The sequence below is a fragment of the Nycticebus coucang genome, chromosome 10 (assembly GCF_027406575.1).
Source record: "Nycticebus coucang isolate mNycCou1 chromosome 10, mNycCou1.pri, whole genome shotgun sequence".
NCBI classification, from domain to species: Eukaryota; Metazoa; Chordata; class Mammalia; order Primates; family Lorisidae; genus Nycticebus; species Nycticebus coucang.
Window position 1 is genome coordinate 81,844,400 of NC_069789.1, and position 21,125 is coordinate 81,865,524.

The following is a 21,125-nucleotide window of genomic DNA, read 5'->3' on the forward strand; positions in this document are numbered from 1 at the left end:
ATTTCAGCTCTCTACTTTTGTTCACTTAGAACCCCTTTGAGCTTATGTTATGCGTTAGAGTTCAGTATCTAAGGTTGTCGGGGTAAGCAATGTAAAGGATCACAAAAGCTATCCCAAGTATATAACGCATCACATCCTGGTTTTTGGCTGCTGTCTCTATGTCCACTTTACTGCACATAGGAAGCTCTGAGCTGGAAGCACCCACATGGGGAGACAAGATGTTCAAGAAAGCCAGAGAAACTACTTTATCTTTACCTGATTACCAATAGACAGCAAAAGAAACAGTTATTACCATAACTCATTTAAAACCAATGAATTTTACTCTTTGGAGTTCTACTCTCAAGATGTAGAAAACTGTAAGAGAACTTTATTTTCTCCCTAAAAAAATAAAAATAATCTACAAGATCATAACCTTTTGTGAATATCAGACAGCAGAGATTGATTGGCAGCCAAGTAAACTGAGGTTCAAATAATGACAAGCTCCTCCTACAAGACGCTCAAACTCACCTTTGGCAGAACACCCAAAAAGACAGCCACCATAAAAGTGGGTAAGAAGAAGGCAGCTAAACAATTTGAGCTAGCATTATACTGTAGAATAACTGGAACTCCCCAAAGCTAAGGGGAGTCCTTGCTTGTAATCTTTTTTTCATTAACTGGGTAATCATGAAAGATACTGTCCTTTTGGGTTGGTCTCAATCTTAGGCAGTACCTCCAAGGTGGTGATTAGGAAGAGAGAGGGCCCTCTTCAGTGGCACACAGACATTAAACCTTCCCACTTCCCTATCCCCTTATTTCATTTTTTTCTTCTTTTTTAAATTAATTTTTGATACATAAAAATTGTTTATATTTATTATATAAAACCATTTTGAAATATATATGTTATAGAATGGCTAAATTGAGATAATTAACACATGCATTACCCCACATACTTTTGTGTGTATCTGTGTGCATGTGTGTGGTGCAAACATTTAAAATCTACTCTCTCAGCAATTTTTAAGAATATAGTACACTATTGTTAACCACAATAAGTCACCATGTTATATAATCCTATTTTTTTATTTGTTTTCTTTTTTGAGATAGTCTGATTTTGTCACCCCCAGTAGAGTGCTGGGGTGTTACAGCTGACAGCAACCTCATACTCTTGGGCTCAAGCAATTCTCTTGCCTCAGCCTCCAGAGAGCTGGGACTACAGGCACTCACCACAAAGCCCAACTATTTTTAGAGATGGCATCTCACTCTAGCTCTGGTTGGTCTCGAACTCATGAGCTCAGGTGATCCACCCACCTCGGCCTCCCAAAGTGCTGGGATTATAGGGATGAGCCACCGCGCCTGGCCAGTCCTACTCTTTTATTTCATATAAAGCCAAATCTTTAAGCCACTAGGGGAGAAGCTGTCAACCCTTCTGTCCTCCTCCTATTCCTGGGCCCAAGCACATAGCCACGGCTTTTAGAGGAAGAATAACAGCAAAACCTGCCTCTGGGGAGAGACAGAGAATCCTTAGGCCAAGGACCCTGCACTGATACAAAGCAGAGATCCCCATACTGGGCGTAGGGTAGAAAACTCCCTCCCACACAAGACACACACATGTCAGAGTTTCATTGACTTTGGGGTGGGAGGGGTAGGTGCAGGAACACTGAGAAATCACCCCCCTGAGGTCCTGCCTAAGACTGAAACCAACCCAAAAGGACAAAGAACTCCATCTTGGCAGCGCCCGTAGCTCAGACAGCAGGGTGCCGGCCACACACACCTAAGGTGGCGGGTTCAAACCTGGCCTGGGCCAGCTCAACAACAATGACAACTACAACAACAACAAAAAAAATAGCTGGGCATTGTGGCGAGCACCCTTAGTCCTAGCTACATGGGAGCCTGAGGCAAGAGAATCACTTAAGCCTAAGAGTTTGAGGTTGCTGTGAGCTATGATAACACAGCACTCTACCCAGGGAGACAGCTTGAGAGTCTGTCTCAAAAAAAAAAAAAAAAAAGAACGCCATCTTACTCCCACAATGAGCCTAACCTTGAGTAATAAACAATAGTAGTCTATCAAGGGAGGCAGGACAGAATGTAAAGAGACTTTTGTATACAGAAACACCAAGACTGCTAAAAGTTGAAGGTGGCATAAGAATAAACCTAGCACTCCAGGACCCACACTAAGCATAACTTAACAGCAGCCCATCAATGGAGGACTTTGAAGACTGTGATAGTATTGTAGCAACAAGCCCCAAACCCAGTTCAACTACCAATTAGATTAACATAACATCCGCACTAATGATATGACAGAAGAAGAGACATGCTCATATCTGGTTGAAAATAGTAGTATTTAGCTTCTACTGTTCTCCTACACACAATATTCTGCATTCAATCAAAAAATTATGAGAAATCAGTATACTTTATTACTTAAAAATGCTAATGATGATCCGAATGCTCAGTGAATCATAACCTTTTTGCTAGTTGGGGATCTTACTGATCAGAGTATGGGTTGCTGAAGGTTGGGCTGGCTGTGGTAGTTTCTTAAGATAAGACAACAGTTTAATTTGCCACATCAATTGATTCTTCCTTTTAAGAAAGATTTCTCTGTAACACTCAATGCTGTTTGATAACATTTACCACAAACTTCTTTGAAAATTGTAATCAGTCATCTCAAACCTTAACGCTGCTTCATCAGCTAAATTTATGTAATATTCTAAGTCCTTTGTTGTCATTTCAACAATGTTCACAGCATTGTCACCAGCAGTAGATCCCATATTAAGAAACCACTTCCCCGGCTTGGTGCCTATAGCACAGTGGTTATGATACCAACCATATACACTGAGGTTGGGGGGTTCGAACCTGGCCCAGGCCAGCTAAAACAACAATGACAACTGCAACAAAAAATAGACAGGCATTGTGGTGGGCGGCCTGTAGTCCCAGCTGCTTGGGAGGCTGAGGCAAGAGAATCACTTAAGTCCAAGAGTTGGAGGCTGCTGTGAGCTCTGATGCCACAGCACTCTACCAAGGGGGACATAGTGAGACTCTGTCTCCAAAAAAAAAAACCCACTTCCCTTGCTCATCATTAAGAAACAACAACTCACTCATTCAAGTTTTATCATGAGATTACAACAATTTAGTCTCATCTTAAAGTTCCATGTCTAATTCTGTTTCTCTTGCTATTTCCACATCTGTGGTGACTTCCTCCACTGCAGCCCTGCTGACCCCTGAAAGTCATTCATGAAGGTTTGGAATCAAATTCTTCCAAACTCTTATCAATGTTGATATTTTGACCTCTTCCCATGAATCATGAATGTGCTTACTAGAATAGTAATAGAATAGCGAATCTTTTTTTTTTTCTAGAGAATAGCAAATCTTTTTTTTTTTTCCTAAGAGACAGTCTCACTATGTCACCCCTGGTAGAGTGCTATGGTATCATAGCTCACAGCAACCTCAAACTCTTGGTTTAAGCAATTCTCTTGCCTCACCCTCTCAAGTAGCTGGGACTACAGGCAATCACCACGACACCTGGCTATTTTTTTGTTGTAGTTGTCACTGTTGTTTAGCAGGCCCAGGGCGAATTCAAACCCACCAACTCTAGTATATATGGCTAGCGCCCTAGCCACTGAGCCCTATATGACTATTTTAATAGATACCAAAGATTTGCAGTTGACAAAATTCAGCCTTAAAAACCTTTATCAAAATGGGTAAAGAAAGAACATTAACTCAAAATAATAAAGTCCATATATGGCAAACCAATGGCTAACATCATACTGAACAGGGAAATATGGAAGGCCATTCTTCTAAGGACTGGGACAAGACAGGATTCCCACTTTCATCACTGTTAATCATCATAATACTGGAAGTCTTGGCCAGAGATTTAGGTTAGAAAAGGAAATAATTACAGGAAATTACAGCTGGGCTCAGTGGCTCACAGCTGTAATCCTAGCACTCTGTGGACAAGGCAGATGGATTGCTTGAGCTCAGGAGTTCTAGACTAGCCTGACCAAGAGTGAGATCTCATCTCTACTAAAAAAATAGAAAAACTAGTCAGCATTGTGGTACACACCTGTAGTTCCAGGTACTCAGGAAGCTGAGGCAGGAGGATTGCTTGAGCCTAAGAGTTTGAGGTTGCTGTGAGCTATGATGACACCATGGCATTCTAGCCTGGGTGACAGAGTGAGACCGTGTCTCAAAAAAAAAGAAATAAAAGGCATCCAAATTGAAAAGAAGACAGATTAGCTTTGTTAACAGATGACATGATTTTATACCTAGAAAAACCTAAAGACTCCACAAAAATACTATTAGAACTGATACACAAATTAATTCAGTAAAATTGTAGAATACAAAATCAACATACAAAATTAGTAGCATTTATATATATCAATAGCAAACAATCTGAAAACTCAAGAAAGCAATCACATTTATAATAGCAATGAGAAATTTAAAATACCTAGGAATCAATCTAACCAATGAAGTAGAAGATCTGTATAGGGAACACTATCAAACTCTGATGAAAGAAGTAGATAAGGACACAAAAAAATGGACAGATATTCTGTGCTCATGGATTGGAAGAATTAATATTGTTAAAAGGATGATGTTACCCAAAGCAATTTGCAGATTTGATATAATCTCAAAATACCAATGGCATTCTTCACAGAAATAGGAAAAAAAGTCCTAAAATTTATCTGGATCCACAAAAGACCCTGAATAGCCAAAGCAAAAATAACAAAGCTGGCATCATGCTACCCAACCCAAAATTTACTACAAAGCTGTTGTAACCAAAACTGCTTGGTACTGGCATACAAACATACACATAGACCGGAAACAGAAGAGAGAACCGAGATAGAAATCCATGCATTTACAGCTAAATCGTCTTCAGCAATGGTTTGAAGACCATGCAATGGTGAAAGGATGGTATTTTCAATAAATGGTGCTGGAAAAACTAGCTAACTATGTGTAGGGAATGAAACTGGACCACTATCCCTCAGCATATACAAAAATTAAAATGGATTAAAGACTTAAATCTAAGGCCTAACACCATGAAACTACCTGAAGAAAACACTGGGGAAGGGCTCCAGGATATTGGTCTGGGAAAACATTTCATTTTGTTTCGTTTTTCCTTCTGATTCTGTCCTCAGATGGGCAAAGATTTTTTGTGTTAAGACCTCAAAACCACAGGCAACCAAAGCAAAAATAGACAGTTGGGGTTGTATCAAGCTAAAAAACTTTTGCAAAGCAAACAGTCAACAAAGAGACAACCCACAGAATGGGAGAAAATATTTGCGAACTAACCATATGACAAGCAGTTAATAACCAGAGTTATTAAGGAACCCAACCAACTCAAAAGTAAAGAAAAAATAATCCAATTAAAAAGTAGACAAAATATCTAGCCGGGAGTTGTGGCGGGCGCCTGTAGTCCCAGCTACTCAGGAGGCTGAGGCAAGAGAATCGCTTAAGCCCAGGAGTTGAAGGTTGTTGTGAGCTGTGTGAGGCCACGGCACTCTACCGAGGGCCATAAAGTGAGACTCTGTCTCTACAAAAAAAAAAAAAGTAGACAAAATATCTAAACAGACATTTCTCAAAAGAAGACATAGAGATGGCCAAAAACTGTATGAAAAATGTTCAACACTAATCAGAGAAATGTAAGTCAAAACCACAGTGCAGTATCACCTCACCCCTGTTAAAATGGCTTGTATTAAGCAGACAAACAGTAACAGATGCTGGCGAGGAGGCAGAGAAAGGAGAACCTTTCTATGTTATTGGTGGGAATGTATGTCCACCGTGGAGAACAGTGTAGAGGTTCCTCAGAAACTAAAAATAGAGCTAATGTATGATCCAACAACTTTACTACTGGGTGTATATCCAAAGGAAAGAAAATCAGTATATCAAAGAGATGTCTGCACTCTGGTGTTTATTGTAGCACTATTCACAATTGCCAAAATATGGACCCAAAGGCTGGAGTGATGGCTCATGTCTGTCATCGTAGTGTTTTAGGAGGCCAAGACAGGGCCAGCCGGGCAGCATAGCAAGACTCTGCCTCTATAGGGGTAGAAAAAACTTAGCCAGATGTTATGGAATGCTCCTATAGTCCTAGCTACTTGTAAGGCTGAGGTAGGAAGATCACTTGATCCCAGGAGTTCCAGCAAAACAAAACAAACAAAAAAAAAATCTATATATATACGGAACCATTAACAGCTGAATGGATAAGGAAAGTGTGGCATATATACACAATGGAATATTACTCAGCCATAAGAAAGAATGAAATGTCATTTGAAGCAACATGGATGTAACTGGGGTCATTATGTTAGGAGAAGCCAAGTACACAGAGATAAATATTGCATGTTCTCACTCATATGTGAGAGCTAAAAAAGTAGATATCATGAAGATACAGAGCAGATTAGATTGGTGGTTACCAGAGACCAAGAAGGGGATTAAAGTAGAAGAGGGAACACTGCCAAACTCATACCAGAATGAGACAAAAATTTTAGAGGAAAAGAAAACCAATATCCCTCAGGAACACAGATGCAAACAAACATCTTTAATAAAATGTTAGCAAATGGAACCCAGTAAAACACAAAAAGGATAATAAGTCGTGTCCAAGTGTTTATTCTAAGAATGCAAAGGTAGTTTGGCAATCAAAAATCATATTTCACCTTATCAACAGATCAGAAACAAAACATCTCGATGTGTGTAGAAAAAGCTGTTGACAAAATTCAGCTTCCCTTTATGATTTAAAAAACACAGCAAGGTAAAATAGAGAACTTTCTCAACCTAAAGAAATCAACTCCGGTCTCATCCTTGATGGCAAAAGACTGAATGCTTTCCCTCTCAGACTGGGAACAGAGCAAAGGTATCTACTCTCTTCACTTTGATTCAACATCATACTGAAAGTTCTAGCCAGTATATTAAGGCAAGGAAAAAACAATGAAAGACACAGATTTAAAAGGAAGAAATAGTCTACGGCCATACCACCCTGAACGCGCCTGATCTCATCTAAAAAGGAAGAAATAAAACTTCCTTTATTCATAGAAGTCATGTCCACCTATGTGGAAAACCCCAAGAATCTATTTTTTTAACTTTCCGAAACTGAATAATTGAGTTCGGCAAGTTTGCAGGATACAAAATCAATATATAAAAATCAATAGTATTCCTATATACTAGTAATGAACAACTGGAAGTTGAAATTTAAAAATACCAGGTGAATATAGAAATATTATTTGTTTTTCTTTATACTTACTTGCAGTGAACCAATTGGAAATAGAAATTTTAAAATTGAACTATTTGCAGTAGTCTTGAAAAATGTGAAATTTTGAGGGATAAGTCAAACAAAATAAATATAGGATTTGCATGTCAAGAGCTTCTAAACGTCACTAACAGAAATTAGGGGAAAAAAGTAAATGAAGAGAGACACTGTTGTGCATGCATCAGAAGACTCAATGTTGTTAATCTATGTGATCCCAATCAAACTTTTAGCAGGATTTTTGTAAAAATTAACAGGCTGATTTTTTTTTTTTTTCGGAGGCAGAGTCTCACTTTGTCACCCTTGGTAGAGTGCTATGGTTTCATAGCTCACAGCAACCTCGAACTCTTGGGCTTAAGCAATTCTCTTTCCTCAGCCTCCCAAGTAGCTGTGACTACAGGTGCCCACCAGCTATTTTCTGTTGCAGTTGTCATTGTTTAGCTGGCCCAGGCAGGGTTCAAACCCTCCAGCCTTGGTATATGTCATTGTGCCATAACCACTGTGTTATGGGCACTGAGCCAGCCTGCCTATTTTTAGAGATGGGGTCTTATTCTTGCTCAGGCTGGTCTCTAACCTGTGAGCTCAAGCAATCCACCTGCCTAGGCCTCCCAGAGTGCTAGGATTGACAGGCATGAGCCACTGCCCCCGGCTCACTCAGGCTAGTCTTGAACTCCTGAGCTCAAACCATCACCCACCTCAGCCTCCCAGAGAGTTAGGATTGTAGGAGGGAGCCACCACACCTGGGCTCATTCTAAAATTTATATGGAAAAACAAAGGACTTAGAATAACCAAAACAACTTTGAAAAAGAACAAAGTTGAAGGATCTCAGGACTTATTACAAAGTTACAGAAATCAAGACAATGTGGTATTGGTATAAGGATAGGTATTAGTGGAACATGCTAGATAACCTGGAAATAGACCCAGTCATAGTCAGTTAATTTTTTTTTTTTTAAATACAGGATCTTGCTCTGTCACCCAAGCTGATATATAGAGGGAGAAGATAGCTCACTGCACCCACAATGCTCAGTTGATTTTTGACAAAGATGGCAAGATAATTCAATGGAAGAAAGAATAGTTTTTCAAGATATGGTGCTGGAACAGAGGATATTCACATGCAAAACAAAACAAACACAGCCCTTTCCTCCTACCCTGTACCAAAATTAACTAGAAATTAATCTAAGACCTATATATAAAAACTAAAATTAATATAGAACTAGAAGGAAATATTTGTGACCTTGGAGTAGGCAAAGATTTTTTAGATAAAAAACAAAAACACACACCATAAAAGAAAAAAAGTAAATTATACTTCATCAAAATTAAAAATTCACTCTTCAGAGCGGCGCCTGTGGCTCCAGGAGTAGGGCTCCGGCCCCATATGCCAGAGGTGGCGGGTTCAAACCAGGCCCTGGCCAAAAACTAGGGGGGAAGACACTTTTAAGAAAATAAAAGACAAGTCACAGGCTGGGAAAAAATACTTACAAAAAATATATTTGACTCGAGAAGCTGAGGCAAGAGAATCCTAAGCCCAGGAGTTGGAGGTTGCTGTGAGCTGTAACGCTACAGCACTCGACCAAGGGCGATAAAGTGAAACTCTGTCTCTTAAAAAAATAATAATAATAAATAAATATATATATATATGAAAAAAGACTCCTATCCACATTATATAAGAACCCCATCACACCTGGCCTATGAGTAGATGAATCACCAAAGGTAGATAATTGGCAGATAAGTACCTGGAAAGACATTCATCATTAGACATTAGAGAAACACAAATTCAGCATCACAATGAGAAGCTACTGCAGATCTAATTAGAATAGCTAAAACATTTGAAAAATAACAAGTGCTGACAATTATACAAAGCCACTGAATTCATAACTTATTGATGGAATGCAAACTTTGGAAAAGTGTGCTAGTTTGTTACAGAATTATTCACTTGCCATATGACTCAGCGTCTCACTTCAAGATTTTTTCCCACAAGATGTGAAAATATACGACTCAGCGCCCGTAGCTCAGTGGTTAGGGCACCAGCCATATACACTGGGGCTGGCAGGTTTGAACTCAGCCTGGGCCTGCTAAACAACAATGACAACTACAATAAAAAAAAAAATTGCTGGGCATTGTGGCAGGCATCTGTAGTCACAGCTACTTGGGAGATTGAGGCAAGAGAATTGCTTAAGCCCAAGAGTTGGAGGTTGCTATGAGCTGTGACACTACATCACTCTACCCAGGGCGACATAGTGAGATTCTGTCTCAAAAAAAAAAAAGAAAGAAAGAAAGATATGAAAACATAAAATAAGACCACACAAAGACCTGCACCCAAGTTTTCATGGAATGTCTATTCATTTTTTTTTTTAAGAGGCAGAACCTCACATTATAGGTTAACCTGTAATGCCAAATTGTTGTCCAAAATAACTGCAGGAGTGTACACTCTCAGAAGTCTAAAGGTGGGGAGCAGAGGGGCCAGGGGTGGGGGGGTGGGGGGCGCTTTCCTTGCTCCAGTCTTACCTCATTTTATTTTTAAGAGGCATCACAGCACACAGCAACCTCCAACTCCTGGACTTAAGCAATTTTCTTGCCTCAGCCTCCTGAGTAGCTGGGACTACAGACGCCCATCACAACGCCTGGCTATTTTTTTGTTGGAGTTTGGCTGGGGGCAGGTTCAAACCTGCCACCCTTGGTATATGGGGCCAGCGCCCGCCCACTGAGCCACAGGCACCACCTGGAATGTTTATTCATAATGCCAAAAACTGGAAGCATCCCAGATGACGGTGTACATCGTATAATTTACTACTACTTGGCAGTAAAAAGGAAAGAACTACTGATAATTGAAGCAACACGGATGACTCTCAAAAGCTAAGTGGAAGAAGCCAGACATAAGGCTATAAGCTATATATGATTTGGGAAAAGGCAAAACTATAGGCTTCACTATATATTTATATGTCTGAATAATAGTGTTTAGTTACATATACCATATTTGTGTGTCTGAACAATAGTGTTTAGTTACATATACCATATGTATTCTAATCACTTGGTTTTTTTTTCTCCTCAACATTGTTTCAGAGGGAAATCCATGTTATGTGAAGCTATTTATTATTTTTCGTGTTACAGGACATTTTATTGTACAAGTGAACAATATTTTATTTTTATTTTACGTGTTACTATTAATGAGCATTTGGGTTATTTACATTTGAGGTCTATTATGAACAGTGCTTCACTATACAGTCTTGCAAATATCTCTCCTGGAGAACACAGGCAAAAGTTTCTGTAGCATATATAACTCCAGAGAGAATTGCTGGGTTGGAAGGTACCTATATGTTTAGGTTAACCTGTAATGCCAAATTGTTCAAAATAACTGCAGGAGTGTACACTCTCAGAAGTCTAAAGGCGGGGAGCAGAGGGGCCAGGGGTGGGGGGTTGGGGGGCGCTTTCCTTGCTCCAGTCTTACTCAGTGCTTGTCATTCTGGAAGTGTTTGATTTTCACCAGTCTGATGGGTATGAAAAGGTATCTCTTTGTTTTAATTTTCATTTCCCTGATTATTAATGTATTTGCTGATCTTTTTGTATGTTTATTGCAATTTATGTTTCATCTTATATGAAATGACTATTTTTGCCTTTAGCCCAGTTGTCTCAGCACCATGTAAATAATGGATCTTTGTTTCCTCACTGATCTGCATTGCCGGCTTTGTCATAAATCAAGTTTTCAAGTATAAGCAAAAGAATAGATGGTACTCTTTGGTCTGTTTGTCCATCTTAAGGCAATACCATACCCCCTTTATTATAAGGTCCTTTTTACCCCCTTCCTACGCCCTGGACACATCATTCACACCCATCGGTGCCATTTATTATTTTTTTAAAAAGGTCTTGTTAGAGGGATGATCTGATTACTATGCCAGCTTTATTTTTTTTTATTTACAAATTTGATAGTTCAGCTGATTACCTTCTTACCCCCACTTCAAAGAAAAAACAAAATGTTTTCTTTGACATTTATAATATTTTTACCCTTTTCACCTAGCCTATACCTACCATTATTAGAAGTAATAAAGTAAAATAGACAGTTAAACACTATAAATTTTTATTCTTTCCTTCCATCCTATACTGAAAGAATCAAGTCAAAAAGCCTTGCAATTTAAAAAACATATTTGTTTATATTTCTCAGCAACCAACAAGATAAATATGATTTTCCTCAGACTTGAAAATCCAGGCCAGGCGCAGTGGCTCATACCAGTAATCACTTTGGGAGGCCAAGGCAAGAGGATTGCTTAAGGCCAGGAGTTGGAGACCAGCTTGAGCAAGAAAGAGAGAAACCTTCTCCCTACAAAAAAAAAACAGAAAAATTAGCCAGGCATGGTGGCACAGACCTCTAGTCCCGCTACTCAGGAGGCTGAAGCAGGAGGACCACTTGAGCCTAGGAGTTTGAGATTACTGTCAGCTATGATGACACTACTACACTCTAGCCACAGTGATAGCAGGAGACTTGTCTCTTTTTTGAAAAAAAGAAAAATCCAATATAATGCTATTCTCCTCACAAGACCTGATCATCTTTCAGCTGCTGTACCACTGCTCACTGTTCAGCCACTCCTTATTGTTCAGCACCTTCCTTTCCTGCTGTGGTAGTTTCTCTGTCTCCTGGTAAACTTGTTTCTATATTTGTTGATTTTCCTTTCAGCTGCTGCCTGTGAGTTTTTGGATATTGTGGAGTTGCTGCTACAGTCTGGTGCTGACCCCACTCTCCGAGACCAGGATGGCTGCCTGCCAGAAGAGGTGACAGGCTGCAAAGCAGTTACTTTGGTGCTGCAGCGGCACACAGCTGGCAAAGCTTAATCAAAAGACTGGAAAACCACAGTCTATAATAGTATAGGGCTTCAATTATGAAAGAAAACTGCAAAAATAATACTTCTTTTACCACCCATGTTTGGTATGCATTGGCTAATAAAATCAGTTCTGAGGAATTGGGGTTTTGAAGTCTCAGCAATTCATTCTGCTTGCATACATTCTGGAGAGAACAGTTTTGGTGATGAACATGTGTACTGTGCATAATATAATCCAATTCTGCTGAGCATGCTCTGAAATTTATCATTGCATTAGAGGATGGGGAGAGGAGGAGACAGACCGTATTTCACAATATTAAACATAGCTGCTCTTTTTGAAAAACATGCAAAAAGCAAAATGTGACCAACAGCACTATACTAACAATTAGGGAAATTTTCGTGAAATCACAATATGGTGGAGATCAGATGATCTCGTAGCATTGTACAGCTGGTCTGAATAGGTAGCTAAAATGTCTATTCTTTTGGCATATAGAATTGGGAAGATTGGAAAAGAAGAGGGATGTTAAGAAAAATAAAGCAAAAGAGAAGACAGAATTCTGTCACGTAAGGTTGTAGAAATCAGAACAACCAGATTTACTCAAAACCTCAAACCTCATTTTAGAATAATATTCAGCAACCTCACTCTAGGATTGAAACAGATTTTGGAGGATTCCCCTGGGTTAACTCAGGATTTCTTAAACTCACCTTCACAAAACAGGAGAGGAATTTTTTAGGGCCCTTTGAATTGGCTATATTGAGCCTGTCATGTGTAGCAGCAGTCTCTGTAAAAAAGTTCAGTCCTGAACTGTTAGGACTGTTTGGGACTATCTAATGTGTTATCCTTGAAGTTATTTCTGGATACCAAAACACCTTCTGTTTTTCACTAAAAATGTAGACAAATATGCCATTTTTTTTTTTCTCATTTAAAGGACTAGCAAGTATATCACTCTTGAAATTGGCTCCTAGTGATTTCCTTCTATAAACCACAAGAAATCTATCGAGGAATTTCCTAACATTTTGTATTATGGTCATATAAGGAAAGTAAATAGTTGTCATAGGAAGAGAAATGAAATAAGAAATGAGTTGAAATGCAAAAATACCCATTTAAAGATAATAACTTTCCTAACAAATATTACTGTTAAGATAATAAGTAATCCTTGCACTTTGGGAGACTAAGGAATGCTTGAGGCCAGGAGTTTGAGACCAGCAAGAGCAAGACCCTGTCTGTGCAAAAAAAAAATAGAAAAATTGGCTGAGCATGGTGGTACACACTTCAGCTACTGGAGTGAGCATAGGGGACTGAGGCTGGAGGATCACTTGACCCCAGGAGATTGTGGTTGCGGTGAGCTATGATGACACCACTGCACTCTAGCCCAAGCAACAGAGCCAGAGTTTGTCTCAAAAATAAATAAATAAATAACAAATAATAACTCGCTTAGTGGAGCTCTCAACAGAGAGCTAACCTGTACTTCTGGAACAAGTCCCTCCACAACAAAAGTAAGGCATACTGCATATTAATATTGTGTATTTTATGGAGTTTTTCTATCCTAACTTCTTATTTTCTGAGATACATGCCAAGACTATTCATTTTTGAAATAATGTTAACTGTGGAAGTGATACGCATGTGAGTACATATTGAAATGTTACTATAATCTAGTAAAGCATTTTCTTCATTATCTGTTCTTTCACTACAGTGTTAGCTACATTGCAACATACTGTTTACCTTAACACGCTCATGCTTCATATTAGTTGAATGTGCTTTAAGAAACACACCGTAGTTACAGGAAAGTAACCCAAATGTTGCATGCAGTTTTTAATTGATATTACTTTATACATTTTTAATAAATTAGCATATCAAAAAGTATTTCTTGGGCGGCGCCTCTGGCTCAGTGAGTAGGGCTCCAGCCCCATATGCCGAGGGTGGCGGATTCAAACCCAGCCCCGGCCAAACTGCAACAAAAAAATAGCCGGGCATTGTGGTGGGCGCCTGTAGTCCCAGCTGCTCGGGAGGCTGAGGCAAGAGAATCGCATAAGCCCAAGAGTTAGAGGTTGCTGTGAGCCGTGTGACGCCACGGCACTCTACCCGAGGGCGGTACAGTGAGACTCTGTCTCTACAAAAAAAAAAGTATTTCTTCATTTCAAAGTTGCAGAGTAGTTATCTAATCAAGAAGCTATCGGGTGGCGCCTATAGCTCAAGCGGCTAAGGCGCCAGCCACATACACCAGAGCTGGTGGGTTCAAATCCTGCCCAGGCCTGCCAAACAGTGACAACTACAACCAAAAAATAGCTGGGCATTGAGAATCACTTAAGCCCAGGTGTTTGAGGTTGCTATGAGCTGTGGCACCACAGCACTCTACCCAGGGCTATAGCTTGAGGCTCTGTCTCAAAAAAAAAAAAAAAAAAAAGAAGAGGCCGTTACAAAGGAACTCTCTTTACCATCTCTGTTTTGCAGTTTGAACTTGATATTTCTTAGATAAGTCTTTTATTACCTGTTTGTCATATCTAAAATCATATAGGTTTTCAAAAAAGAATATAACATTTCTTATTAATTTTATTTTACAGGTTTCAAGTTAGTATTGAAAGCTATCGCTACAGCCATCAACTTATAAGTAAATTCTAAAATCGGTTTCCAAAATCTCTCTTCTTTTTTCATCAGTATCTGAATTTTCTTTTTTTTTTTCAGTTTTTGGCCAGGGCCGGGCTTGAACCCACTATCTCCGGCATATGGGGTCAGCGCCCAACCCTTTGAGCCATAGGCGCTGCCCCAGTATCTGAATTTTCAAAAATTTTACTGTCACATAATCTATGGGTCATCTCTCTGTGACTTAAGGCTCTGCTCTAGGCCAGAGTCATTCCTTTTTCCCATTATTATAAATATTTAGAATTATCTATACATTATCTAAAGATATTACATGAGGTATCTTCAAAGTCTCTGAGAAAGTCATGAATTACCAATCAGAAACTAAGTAAATCTTTTAAACCTGTTATAATTAAGTCTCTTAAGAAAGATGTAAGAAGTCAGCCAACTGGCAATATACTGTTCACTCTTATGCTTGACAGGTAGAAAGGTAACACTTCAAATTATAATATCTGGCATTACAACTAGTATATCTTTTATTAATGTTTTAGCATTTGCCAGCTAAAAGGCTGCTATAATCCAGTGAACCTTTACATTAAATAGGTATTTCTTAGTTTCCTGCCAGGTTTAACTACTTGGCTATGGGTTATTATTCCATATACAGTGTAGCATCTCTGAGATTAATGAACAACTTGTTTGACTGTGGCAAAGCTGAGCTTGGGTTGCAGAAGGGTATTAACTTGAAGACTCTTGGGCTTAAGCGATTTTCTTGCCTCAGCCTCCCAAGTAGCTGGGACTACAGATGTCTACCACAATGCCTGACTATTTTGTTGTTGTCGTTGTTTAGCAGGCCTAGGCTGGGTTTGAACCTGCCAGCCCCAGTGTATGTGGCCAGCGCCCTAACTACTGAGCTGTGAGTGCCAAGGCTAGCTAAGACTTTTGATGCCAAGTCCAAGAGTTTTCCCTGAACTGCATTTATCAGGGTAAGCAAAAGCAATCACACTCACAGGTCCATTATCAGACCTCTTGGTGGCTTGATGATGCCTCTTCATATATATACATTGGGCTTTCTCTTTATAATGTAGACCTTAATATAGTATTTTGTATATTGTGATCTGAAAAATTATTATGATCATTTTTAGAGCTTTACTTTGAGAATCTTTACTTATTTCAGTAACTATTCATAATTCTTTGCCAGAGAGGTTTGGGGTCAAAGTGTAGTGATTATCAGACTCAAAAAAATATGCTTTCTTACTATATCAGTAACACACCAAGTATGATCAGTTTTTCAAATATGTATTAATTAACATTATATTAAAGGATTGAATTGGTAAGGTTATTTATTTAATCTTTATTAAGGATACCTAATCTTTATTCACTTACCCCTGAACTGTTATCATACTTCTCCCTGAGAAGCATGGTCTTTGTATAGATCATGATAGTTATTAGGAGTTCACTGCTCATTTCCTACTTAGTACAGGTTGAGTATTCCATATCCAAAATGCTTAGGACCAGAAATTTTCAGATTTGGGAATATTCCCATTATACTATATTAACAGTTGAGCATCCCTAAGCCAAAAATCCAAAATGCTCCAATGAGCATTTATTTTGAGTGTTGTGTGGGCACTCAAAATGTTTGGGATTTTGAAACATTTCAGATTTCAAGTTTTTGGATTAGGGATACTCAACCTGTATTTTTACTTTTTTTTCTTTTTTTTTTTTTTTTTTTGAGACAGAGTCTCACTATGTCACCCTTGGTAGAGTGCTGTGGCTTCACAGCTCACAGTAAGCTCCAACTCTTGGGTTTAAGCGATTCTCTTGCCTCAGCCTCCCAAGTAGCTGGGACTACAGGCACCCACCTCAACGCCTGGCTGTTTGTTGTTGTTGTTGTTGCACTTTCATTATTGTTTTAGCTGGCCTGGGCCAGGTTCGAACCCACCAGCCTCCATGTATGTGGCTGGCACCCTCCCCAATGAGTTATGGGCACCGCCTGTATTTTTACTTTTATATGTGAATTCTTCAAAATTTTCCTTCCTATGTTTTATCCCTTTTTATTGGCACAAGCACAGAATACACGTCATTACTGTATATTTTTTGCTCTTTGGGGTTGCATGTACTAGAGTGACTTCTGAGGGCATTATTCTTTCCTCCAGCAATTCAAAACTGCTTGGCCCTAAGCACCAGCTTGAGGTGTTCTGATGTTACATGCTAGTTTGTACTTCGGACAAAGTCTTCCTTGCAGGATTTTCTTCCTGTGTGTCTTAGAAGCAATGAACACAAGTTAGCAATCCGTGTACAACACTGAGGTTAAAAACCAGGCAGGAAATATGGGAAGAGCTGGCCACACAGCATGCATTTGTTCCCTGGTGGAACTCTAAGCACTTAGGGTGAGTTTCTTGGCTAGGTAGGGAAAAAAGACTATTCAAACCTAAAACAACTGGATTCAGTGGCTGAATATGTGGGACCCTGAGGGCACTAAGGAATAGAGAAGTGACTGGGCAGCAGCAACAAATGCATCATCCACACTGCAGCCTGGGTTTATTTTTCCTCTCACTTGTATAGCAGTCCTGGTTTCCATTTTAATATTTAGAAGGTAAGTTCAGTTGATGGACACTTTGTGTAATAAAAAGCTCTTTTAAAGTACATGCACATGCACACACACGAGATAAAAAGTGGCACCACTAGTGTCCATGGCTTTCATGGAGTACATTTGTGGAGCCCAAAGCTTAGTCCTGGATATGTTTATAGCACTTTAGCTCTGTTTGTGAGTTTGGAACCCTTCCAAAAAAAGAAGAGAAAGACATATATTATTGTTTATAATCTGCTTTATTCCGCCAAACCTTGACTGAACAGACTTGTGGATTGCTGTTTAAATCCCTCAGTGCCTTTAACTACTGATACAGAAAGTGGTTAATGCGCATTCTAAACAAAGCTTGGCATCCACTCCAGGAAATCACTTTAATTGAGAAGCATTAAATGTTAAAATGTTTTTTTTTTAAAGCCAGCCCACGCAGTGAGTATAAAAGTCCTGGCCCACCAGAAATACAGTTTCTTGGCTATCATATTCCTCCAGCCTGGGTAAGCTTTAAGCCCTGCAGTTGACAGGTGTTGAAAAGTGACTTTCAGTTCCCTAGGTCACTATATGCAGGCATCCACCTGTCAGCTGGCCAGTGAGTAGGCAGCCTTCAAGGACTTCACTATCGAGGAGGGGAGGGAGCTGTCAACTTTATGGATGTTTGTTTTTCTAGAATAATAAACTAGTCTCAGGTGACTAAAATATGAGATTTAACCCCGAAAGTCCTTGCCTGGGCTTTCCATTGCTGTGCAAAAGCCATCTGTTGAAACCAATTTACCATTTTAATGGCCTTTAAAAAAAAAAAACTGCTTATTTCCAACTTCAGGTGTATGCCAGGACCATTTTTTGGGGTCTGTATTTTATCTTTCAGAAAGCAATTCTCAGCCTTTCCCAAGCCCCTCCCAACCAGCAGGATATTCTGGTCCAGGGTTGGCAAACAACTAAGAGAAAGATAAATCATTTAAAAAAAAAAAAAAAAATCCTGTCCTATAGGCTCTAGAAACAGTTCAGCCTCTGTCAGCCATGTAAGCTCAAGTCAGATCAGTGGTCTACTGAACAATTCAAAATATGAGTCAGTCCCCTGAGAACCTTCTTCTAGGAGCCCTTTCCATGGCACTATTCTTGGTCCTACCAATGTTTTAAGAAGAGAAAATGTTCATCCAGTCAGGGACAGCTTGTGACTTGTTTGCTCTAACTACAAAATAGCACACCAATTTGTCTATAATACCCAAATTCAATTTTTGTTTGCAGAGATAGCCAAGGGAAAAATCCCCGAAAGGAAAGAATTCTGGCAAAAATGAGAGAAGAAAATGAATGAAAAGATCATAAAGAGACAAATATTATATGTGAAAGCCTGAGCCTGCTTTCTTTGAAAGAATATGATACACCCTTCCTCCCGCAGGGCTGATCATTTAAAAGACCTTTATTTAATAGTTTGGGTGGTTTGTTTTTATTACTCCTATTAGAAGGATGATAATAAAATTTCCTTCTTCCTAATGATTTGGGCCCATTTTATAAACCTTGACTTTTTTTCTTCCTCCTAACCTAACAGTATTTCTCCACAGCAGTGGCTGAACTGTTTGCTTCCCTGCGACAGCCGCCATCAAGATCATCATCCAAACTGGATCATGTTTGCCCTGCACAGCCAGGCAAAGGGACTTTATGAAGAAAGGCACCAGGAATTCTAAATGTTAAAACTGAAACAGGTTTGTTCTAAGAAATTGTGACAAAGGATTTAAATATTTTAGGGTATAAACAGCAGTTTTAAAACTAGGTCTCAAATGTCAAATTCGAGGAAATACATGCAAGAAACATTAGAGATCATCTTTCAACATTTTACTTCTAGTTTAGCAATCAGTTAAAATCTGCAACACCCTGGCCTGCCTTCCTTTTGTTTTTATGACTAGCTGAGTGCAAACCTGGGCCCAAGGAGAAAGGATAGGAAAGCAGTAGGAACCCTGACTGCTGGACCTTCATTTGTTTTCCTGATTGGGTCTAGTGATTTCTTTCCTTTATTATTTAAGCAGCTGTTTTTTTTGGAAAGTCCATATCAGAAATAAAATCCGACTGCTCAAGAGCTGGTCTCTAGTGACCAAACCAGAAAAAAAAAGAACCATCTCCTTTCTCCCTTAGGAGCTCAGCACATTTTATAATTACAAAAAGTTACTAGGTTAGCATCACGGTGGAAGCTGTGTATACTGGAGCATAAAGTGGAAATGGTCCAATGAATTGCCAGCCTTTGATAGTGTATTGAAAACAAAGCCTTGATATAGACATAATGGTAATGAGGCATTTGAAAATGGAAGCTGAGTTAGGCTACACAAAGGCATGGTATATACTGTGTATACTGGCCACAATTCCGGGGCCCTGTTATTAGTGCCTCAAAAATACTCAGATGAGTAACCAAATTGAGAAGCAACAGAGCCCTTTACCATACATATCTCTGGGCAGCCTGGGGCTCCTTCCCTGGGGCATAGGTGTCCCCCACCCCGGTTGAACTGGAATGTGGCAGTGAGGTGGGCAGGTAGAGTTCATCCTCAGGCCATTATGTCCTTCCTGCGCCTCCAAGCTACACAGCAGTTTCTTGTTCCTCCCGCTGGATCATCTGGTAGTGCTGTCGGTTCTCCAGGTAGGCAGCCTGCTCTGTGTCCTGAGCCTTCTCAGCCTGCTGCCGGAGAGTGTTGCCCTGCTGGTCTGTCTGCATGAGTGAGGCCCCGGCCTCCACGATGTAGTGGCAGATGGTGCGCCTGCCCATTCACCATGTTGTGAATTTCCCCAAGAACCACCCAAGGGATAGGGCACGTGAAGAAAAAAAAAGTCCTACGTACCTTCTGTATTCCCCTATCAACACCCTTGCCCCAGCGGGACTCATCGTCTCCACTCTTCCTTCATACGTAACCCAGGGAGATCTCCTTGGCCTTTCTCAGCCTAATAAAGCACTTACTACAGCAGATGACTTTGGCAAAGGACCTTAAATGTCTCTCCTTGATAACAAGGCTTTGGGTCTCCATTATTTTAATTCCTCCAAGAATCTCACTGGTCTCCTGCCTGGTAGCTAGTATCTTTCCCATTTAAACAGGCAGACTTTGGGCAATAAAGTACATCTAGGACTTAAGTCACAACTTGGTGGCATCATTAGTTGAAGAACTTAGAGGCCCAGAGCTCAGCCTCTTGCCTTGTACCTAAGCAAGTCATTGTTGGGTATAGTGCTTTTTTTTTGAAGTTGTTTCTGTCCAGGAAAGCAAGAAAAAGGAAAGTAAAGGAGAATGCCACACACAAAATAAGGATTGTAGAGAACTTGGCACTGCCACAGTCTAAGGCAGCAGTTCTCAACCTGCTGCCTTAGAATGACCCTTTCACAGGGGTCACCTAAGACCATCCTGCATATCAGATATTTACATTACGATTCATAACAGTAGCAAAATTACAGTTACAAAATAGCAACGAAAATAATTTTATGGTTGGGGGTCACCTGAACATGAGCAACTGTGTTAAAGGGTCGTGGCATTAGGAAGGTTGAACCACTGGTCTGAGGAGTCTCTGTTTCCAGTGGCTAAACATGATGAATGATATTTCCCTGCCCATTCTCCCTAACCACACTCCATCAGCATTGTCCAGTAGAACCTTCTGCGCTGATAGAAATGTTTTTACATCAGTGCTGTCCAAATATAGTAGCCACTAGCCACATAGTGAGCACTTAAAACATGGCTGGTGTGAGGAACTGAACTAGTTTAATCTCAATTCAAACAGCCACGTGTGCCTACTGCCATATTAGACCCGTCTGGAAAAAGCACACTCCAGTTTTTCCATAACGAAACTCCAGCTCCAAAGAAACGCTATGGTTTTAATTTAAAAAAAAAATTTTTTTAATGAAAAAAATCTCTGTTGCTCTTTCCATTCCAGCTAAATTTCAGGGTCTGTACCCTAATAATAAAGCCTCCTATAGATAAAAGCCCC

At 39.7% G+C, this 21,125-nt stretch overlaps 1 protein-coding gene across 1 annotated transcript in view; it reads left to right on the forward strand.

Moving 5' to 3' along the window:
- The window catches only part of ACBD6 (acyl-CoA binding domain containing 6), a 253,061-nt gene extending 240,900 nt beyond the window's left edge, over positions 1-12,161 (forward strand). Inside the window, exon 8 of the mRNA XM_053607457.1 lies at positions 11,874-12,161. Within this exon, the coding sequence (XP_053463432.1) occupies positions 11,874-12,028 (155 nt within the window). The 3' untranslated portion in view covers positions 12,029-12,161. The remainder of the gene's footprint in view (positions 1-11,873) is intronic.
- The last annotated feature ends 8,964 nt before the right edge of the window (positions 12,162-21,125 follow it).